Below are 8,382 nucleotides of genomic sequence, written 5' to 3' on the forward strand. Positions count from 1 at the left end.
AGACCAGGGGATGAAATGGTAGCGATGTGGGACACGGGGAATGGGGATTTACATGGAACTGACAATTCTATTAACATATTAAAGGGTCATTAAAATAATAAATGACCAATTGGTGAGAATATAAGGATACGGGAAATTTGAACTGATACATGGCAAAGCGCCGCACGTATTTATCTTTTTTTTTCCCCCTCTGCTCTCATTCCAGCAGTCCTCAGTTGACCAGAATTTTTTCCCCCAAAGATATTTAAGAAAATACATTCAAATCAACATTCGGTATTTCCTTATTGCACCGGGGTCATGCAATTCAACGAATAAGTTGCGCAGAATCTCGCACTGAATCAAAAAATGCACCGCACGGACAGGAAAGCTCTTGGCTCAATGCAGCCGGAAAGAAGAGTGCGCACGAATGCTCGTTCACGGCGCGCGCGCTCTTGCTGGAGTGACGCGCACGTTGGCCACTGATCCAGTCGCTTGAAGGGGGTGGGTGGGAAGAGCTTGGATACAAAGTTACGGAGCGGCCAGGCAGAGATACATTGTGTCCGGAGGAAGGATTGACGGAGCGTCGGCTCTGTGCTACCCGGGGAAAGGCCGCTCGCTGCCCCCGCTCAGGTTCTATGGGAACAGCCCCAGCCCCAGCTCCGGCTCCGGCCCGGGATCCCGCTCCAGCCCGGCCACTGGCATCCTGAGCCCGGCTCCCGAACAGCGCTTCAGCCTCCTACCTCCGCAAAGGATCTCTGAGATCCTCCTTACGGTCGCTGACCCACCCGATCGGCACTAGCTCTTCGGGACGGTGCACCCTCAAGGCACCGACAGTTCCGAGGGGACGGCAGGCATCTTCGCCCCACCCTCCCAGGAACCTGTTCTTCGACTCTCCCTCCTGTCGTTCTCAGACCCTGTTCCCGCATCCCTTGCCTTTCAGTCCGACCACAGACTTCACCCCGCCGTTCCCGGGCGCTCTTCTTTGCCGCATTTGGGACGTTTCGCCTTCCAACACCCCCAACCCCTCGCTTCTCCTCACCCTCAGTCTCTAAAACACACTTCTACCGCTCTCCATTGTCCCCTGAACTAATTCAACCCCCGCTCACCTGTACATCCCCCATTACTAGGATTAACTTCCCTGGAATTTAAAATCCTTTCTCCATCCCCTACCCTGCCACTTTCCAGCTTCGCAATTTGGTGGTCCTTCCTCTACGCCCACCCCCCCCCCCCTTCCCTCCTAGTCACAGGATGGAGGAGTGGCGGCAGTGTGGCCGCTGGCTCATTGACTGCAAAGTGTTGCCCCAGAATCACCGTGTGGTGTGGCCAGCAGCCCAGGTTTTTGACCTGGCGCAGGCGCTGAGAGATGGGGTGTTGCTCTGTCAGCTTCTGCATAACCTCAGTCCTGGCTCCATTGATCTCAAGGACATCAACTTCAGACCACAGATGTCACAGGTAGGTGTTACTTGGGTAGAGTGGATCGTCTGGGGCAAGGAACTCTATGGATAAGCCTAATGGTGAGTGGGACTAGGTAGAATAATAGGTCAGCACAGACTACAAAGGTTGAGGGTCTGTTTTCTGTGCTGTGATATTCCATGGTTCTTACTGGGAGTGACAGCTGAGACTTCCCAAGCCTGGCCCTTCTTGAGTTGCTGGATTTTGAAATAGATGTGATTTGAGGTCATGATCTATTGAGAACGTCTCTGATGGATGTTTGTTCCACAGTAATTTGCCAACGACTAAAAGCAAAAAAATAAATTGTAGGTGTTGGAAATCTGAGTTTAAAAAATAGTGCTGGAAGCACTTAGCAGAACAGGAGTATTTGTGGAGTGAGAAACACACTGACCAAGAATGAATCATTCTTGGATGATCAGTATGGTTGATAAAATTGTTTGAAGGTGACCAGATTACTGATTAATTTATTTGTATTGCTGGATAATGCCAGGCAGTGGAGTTTAATTTTTCCATTCTACCTTTTATGAAGTGGTTCCTTGGCACTGCAATCAGGAAACAACAAATACAGTCATTGGCCTTCTAATGAGTTGAATGCTTGTATTATCTATTATAAGGTGGTTAATCAGTCACTTGGTAATTTCCCACCAACTCCCCACAAATAAAATTGTCAACAAATTTCTTTACTTTTGCTGATTTTTCATTGGAAGTCATGGGGTCAATGGCTTCATTGACCAATTGCACTGAGGATCCATCAATGATTAGATCTATCATTACTGTCCTTATTGAAATGTTTCAATCTTGTGTCCTTTGGGCAGAGGGAGGTGGGTTGCTGGGGATTCCCTTTCTGTTGTAATGCCTGCCACATTGACCACTGCCAGTGGGCTGATCTCGCCTCCAACCGTGCATCTTGGTGCCTCACAGTTCGGCGGGCAGCAACCTCCTTTGAAGAAGACCGCAGAGCCCACCTCACTGACAAAAGACAAAGGAGGAAACACCCAACCTCAACCCACCAATTTTCCCCTGCAACCACTGCAACTGTGCCTGCCTGTCCCGCATCAGACTTGTCAGCCACAAACGAGCCTGCAGCTGACGTGGACATTACCCCTCCATAAATCTTCGTCCGCGAAGCCAAGCCAAAGAAGTATAACGGTCACGTGCAGGGAAAAGATATTTGACAATCTTGCTGAGCAGAACCAAGAAAGTGTTGATTCAAGGTACAATTTAAACTCAGAAGATCAAAGGGGAATTAATTGGTGAGAGATATGGATGCTGATCAAATCATAAAGAATAGGTTCTCTAGCCAAAAGCTGGTTTCAAAGAAACCCTGATCTACATGTGGGAATTGTACCAACAGAAGGAGTTTCATTTGAAGGTAGTTCATTAGGGGCTAATGGGTATGACACTGCAGATCACGTGTATCAATTCTAGTAGGGTCTGAGACTGGTGGGTACAGAAATGTCACTATTGGTACTGATGGATCTGAGGATGTTATTGGCAAACTGGTTCCATATGGTTGGCATAGGCTTATCACTGACCGACAATGATAAAAGTACTATTGGGTACTGCATTGAGTCTCTCTGTGGAGTACTGGAGGATTACGATCTGTTGCTGGGGTCTGAAGTGACTTGAGATTTTTGCAGTGCTCTCTCTGGTGAATAGTACCAATGGTGGGAAATGAACAACAGAAATAAATGAGGGAGTAAAACAGAAGCAGTGATTTAAGTAAAAACAACAAGCTTCAGAAAGTCAAACCACATACTTTATGTAGCAAAAATAAACAAACAGTGATTTGGGCTTGAGCTCTTCATAATAAGGTATGAGCAAAATGGTGGGGGGGGGGGAAGGGTGGCAGGTAGAGGAGCACAGGTCCACAGGAAAGAGGTCATGGGAGGATAAGGGAGGGAGGGTATAAGAGAAAACAGGATGAGAGAGGGATAGTTGTGAATGGAGAGGGAAGGGGGTGGAGAGCTGGGGAAAGGAGAAAGAGGGATTGGGTTGAGAGGAGAATGGGGAGTGGTCTTGCAGAAACCAGAGTTCAGTATTAATGCCATCTGGTTTGTGAGTGCCCAGATGAAATATTAGGTGTTGCTCCAACGATTTATGGGTGGCCTTGGTTTGGCAGTATATGAGTGCATGGACAGACAAGTCATCATGAGAGGTGGGAGCATAATGGAAATGGTTGGCCACTGGGAGATCCTGTCACTGATATGAACAAAGCTAAGATACTCAGTGAAGCAATTTCCCCCCCCCCCTTTCTACATCCAGTCTCTCTCATGTAGAGAAGGCCACAATGGGACCCCGGGGTGCAGTAGATAACTCCTGCAGATTCATAAATGAAGTGTGCTTCACTTGAAAGGATTGTTCACCTAAAATGGTGGTGAGGGAGGAGGTGAGGGCACAAGTGTGGCTCTTCCTGTGGTCACAGGGGAAGGTGCCAAGGGAGCGATTAATGAGAATGGATAAGTGGATGAGGGTGACACAGAGGGAGTGGTCCCAATAGAAGGCAAAGAGGGGAAGATGTGTCTGGTGGAGGGTGCTTTCATTGCATCTGAAGGCAAGGAGGCCAGGGTAGATGTGTAAGAAATGGGGGAGATGAGGGTAAGGGCTGAGTTGATGGAGGTGGAGAGGAAACAACTTTTTTGAAGGAGGATGATTTGGAATTGAAGACCTCATCTTGAGAGCAGATACAATGGAGATTGAGGAATTGAGAGAATAGTATACAATACTCAGGGGACAGGGTGAGATAGTTGTGGGAGATGGTAGGTTTGCAGATGATTTCTGTGGAAAGTTTGTTTCCCGAAATGGAAACAGAGAGATCAAGGGAGAGTGTCTCCAGAGATGGACTAAGTGAATTTGAGGTTGGGGTGAAAGTTAACAGGAAAGTGAATAACGTTGACGAGTTCATCATGGGTTCATGAGGCAGCACTGATGTAGTCATCAATGTAGTGGAGAAAGAGTTGAGCCTTGCCTGTGTAAGCTTGCAGCATGAATTGCTCCACGAAGCCAACATCTAGGACCCATGCGGGTATCCATGGCTACTCCTTTGACTTGGAGAAAGTGGAATGAGTCAATGGAGAAGTTATTGAGGATGAGAGCAAGTTCTGCCTGGCAGAGGAGGGTAGTTGTGGAGGAGGATTGGCTTGGGCTGTTGTTAAGAAAGAAACAAAGGGGTTTGAAGCCTTCTGTATAGGGGATGGAGGTGTGGAGAGATTGGATTTCCATAGTGAAAATGAGATGGTCAAGTTCAGGGAAGTGGACATTATTGGAGGGCAGGTGAGGTTTAATGGATGTAGGTTGGGTAGGACTGGACTGGAAAGGGGGGAGGGGGTGGAAGGTGAGAATGAAGTATGATGCTACTAGTTCAGTGGGGTAGGAGCACGCAGAAACAATTAGTCTGCCTGGATAATTGGGTGATTTATGTGCCTTGAATAAGAGGAGAAAAAACAGGGCATTGTGAGAATGGGGAAACAATGAGGTTGGAGAACATGGGAGGAAGATGACCAGAAGTAATGAGGTTAGAGATGGTATGTGAGGCAATGGCTTGATGCTTTTTGGTGGAGTCCTGTGGAAGGGGTAAGTAGGAGAAGGTGTCTGTGAGCTGTCATCTGGCCTCAGCAAGGTAGACCACAACACAACCCTTGTTGATAGTGAGATTGGGATTTTGAGGAAAGAGTGGAGGGTAGAGCATTCAGAAATAAATGAGTATTGGTTATACTTGAGAGGTAACCTGTGCGTTCAATGATCAACATGCTGCAAGGATCTTTGATCAGTTGAGAAGCTAGATGGTAAGTTTAAAAATGGTTTTTGTTATGAGCCCAAAGAACTCTAAAACCAGCAGCAATAGAAATTCACCAAGACAATGGCTTCTTAAACAAAATTGGTTTTATTTTCTTAATACAGAATAATAAGAACTTAACCCCCTTCTATTTCTAAGCACACATGTATGTAATGTTTGTGATGTATGTAATGTTTGTGTGTTCAGGAAAGATCTTTTTCACTGTCCAATCATTCACTATTCACTTCTCCAAGTTCACTGGTATCAGGCAATCTTCCATACTGTGCACAGAATTGAACAGATATTGTATTCACCAAGCTCTGGTGCTTTAGCTTGTTACCACTCAGGAAGGTATTTGTTGGTTTCAGAGAGATATTTATTGTTTGTTGGACACACAAACTGATCTCCTTCAATCAGCAACTGAAGTGTCTCACTAAGGTTATCTTTTGGGTTTTTCCAAAAGATAATCTCTTTTTCTCCTATTCCAGGAGAAAAAAAAACAATAACCAGCCTCAACCTCTGCAGTTGACTGCAGAGATTTAGAATAGGCTGAACTCAGAACTCAAAATCTGCCTTGAAATGGGGTCATGCAGCAGGTTTGCCAACTTGCAGCCTTCATCTCAAACTGTTGCAGAATACTCTGTCAAACGATGGATGTTTTCTCTCTTTGCAAAACCATGTGACCCCTTTTAGGACATCAGACTTCAACCAGAAATTTAAAAATCTGGCACCAGTCTGGCAGTAAAAGACTTCTTAGTTCTTGAGCCTGGACACTGTTCAAACATGCTGGTCCATTAACACCTACTTGTGAAACTCTCAAGCACCTACCCTTGTCTCTGCAAATCCAACTGCAGACATGAAGTCTACCCTTGCATAGCTCTTGCATGGCAAACGAGATGTTTGTTTTTGTGAATGTGACCTGAGAACTAAACTTCACAATCTTACCCTTTTAAGATCTCTTATAAATTTTGTTGTGATGAAACAAATTGTAAGATAGTATGGGGTATTTGGGAGGGAGCTTTTGTCAATTTCTTCAAAGTTCAGATTTAATATCAGAGTACAAACTGTACATGACGTCACAAACAACCCTGAGCTTTTTCCTGAGGGCGAGACAGAATTATTGGCAGTGCAAAAAACTGTTTTCAAGTTATGTACACCTGTAAACAAACTGCAATACAGAGCAAAAATAAATAAATAAAGGTGTTTTTCAATAGAGGTGTTTTTCCTCCAATTTGTTTTTATCCAGAGTAACACATCTATTTAACGCTGTATCCATCACTTTAAACTATCATTCCCCTGATTGCTGATGTGTGAAAGTTGCACTAAGAAACACAGCAACAACTTACCAATTTTTTTCCTAAAGCTGTGACCTCTTCCACACCAACAAGGAAATGGATAGAGGAGAGGAGAGATAGGGGTTGTAGTTTTAGGTGGATCACTATGATGGATAGGATGACAAAGAATTATACTGTGAGTGTTTTTAATGAGGAACTGCAGAAACATTTTTTTGCTTTTTAACAGATTTCATACATCGGTTCTTTGAGCAGAGATGAGAATATTTTCTCTTAAGCAGTTTCTTTTCTATCCAATCTGCTTTAACTGTTGGATTCGTAATTAAAATTAACCTTTTGTAAAGATATTTTATATTTCTCTAAAACCTTTAGGCTATTTGCATATTGAAAGTTTACCTGGTTATTATTGAATATTTAAACCATGTACCAGATTTCTTTGCCCTTATTATTGTAATAACTGCATAAGAATCTTGGTTCTCAATGTAATTGGAGATCTTTTTCTCTCTTTCTTACTTTCCGGGGTCAATCACAATCCCTGAACCAGAGAGAGCATGTTTGATCCTGCTCTCTGGTTGGGGGAATGATAGTAGATTGGTCCCTGTGGAAGGTAGGTTGAATGCTCCATCTCTTGTGTGGGATGGGCCATTTGGCTAATTCCTCATCTCTTTGATCATCAAATAACTAGTTCCCCTCCCCTCTGTGTGAGGAGTAGCTGATATGTCCCATGGTGCTGGTAATTGGTTGTGCTCTTAATGTCTCTCTCTATAATCGGTGTGCACCAGAGTGCAGTAATGGTTGGAGCACCTGTTTTTTCCCCCAGGTGTTCAGGGGACAGACTTAATGTGAGATGTAAAGACTTCTACTCTATGTTATTTCTATGTAATTTTAGTTGTTATTTTATTGCATGTTGGTTTGTCAGGCTTTTCTTTCTAGTCAAGATGCTCATCTCCACAAAATTAGGGGATTTCCATTATTATTGCACCAGGTTCCAGAGTATTGATTATGATTTATTGATAGGGTCATTGGGACTTGGCAGCTGTAAATAGTGAATCATGGTTTCATCTGTCAAATGGCCTCATTCACTGCACTTGTAAATGTCTGCCATGGTCAGTCACTGAGGTATAAAAGTCTGTGCTGCAGAGCTTGCCCTAACCCTTCCCTCTCTCTCTACTCACTGGGAGAGGTGCAAGAGGTTTAATAGAATGGTAGTAGTGAAGGGAAAGTTCACTCACACGGAGAGACTGTGTTTCCTTGTGGAGAGAAACTCGGGGAAGATTTTAGCAGTAAATGGAGAAGTTGTTTCAGATCATGATATAAAGTAGTTGGCAAAAGAGTAAGAAAAGTGTTAAAGAGAATTTGATTTTACACGGATGTTGTTCTGAAAGGAAGATGGAAGCAGATTTGCTTAATGCAAACCTCTGATTCAATGAATCTCATGCTCTCTTGGTGACATTAGTTAATGATAGTGGAGCCCAAGTTGACGCTGAAGCTCATTGCATTGTAACTGTTCACTTGGCTGTGATGTCTAGTCCACATATTGACTAGTAATAACCAGGGTACCAGAGATTAACTTGTTACTCTTTGGTGAGGGTTTGCTGAGAGCTGCTACTTTGGAAAGTAAAATTGCTGAATAATTTATTCTTAAAATATTTTGAAATATACATTAGCTGGGTTAATTAGGTGAGATGAACAGAATACTGGATGGTGACTTGATAAATGTTGCATCAACTTGAGATCCTGAGTTAAGTTGAAAACTATTGCAGGATTCCTTTTTCACAATCTTTAATAGCGACTTCCCCCTCTCCCTAAATTCTGCTCCTGCTTCATGTGCCTACCTTCCAATTATCTCTAACTTCTCACTTGTTTTCTTCTTCTTTACACTTG

General features: G+C 44.0%; 1 protein-coding gene across 7 annotated transcripts in view; it reads left to right on the plus strand.

Moving 5' to 3' along the window:
* The first annotated feature begins 451 nt into the window (after window positions 1-451).
* The window catches only part of vav2 (vav 2 guanine nucleotide exchange factor), a 255,045-nt gene continuing 247,114 nt past the window's right edge, over window positions 452-8,382 (plus strand). For 6 of the 7 annotated variants that reach the window (XM_069932049.1, XM_069932061.1, XM_069932059.1 and 3 more), the window contains exon 1: window positions 452-1,431. In XM_069932049.1, the coding sequence (XP_069788150.1) occupies window positions 1,228-1,431 (204 nt within the window). In that variant the 5' untranslated portion in view covers window positions 452-1,227. The remainder of the gene's footprint in view (window positions 1,432-8,382) is intronic. The other variant, XM_069932026.1, reaches the window with a different exon arrangement.

The sequence above is a fragment of the Narcine bancroftii genome, chromosome 1 (genome assembly GCF_036971445.1).
Source record: "Narcine bancroftii isolate sNarBan1 chromosome 1, sNarBan1.hap1, whole genome shotgun sequence".
In the NCBI taxonomy this organism is placed as follows: Eukaryota; Metazoa; Chordata; class Chondrichthyes; order Torpediniformes; family Narcinidae; genus Narcine; species Narcine bancroftii.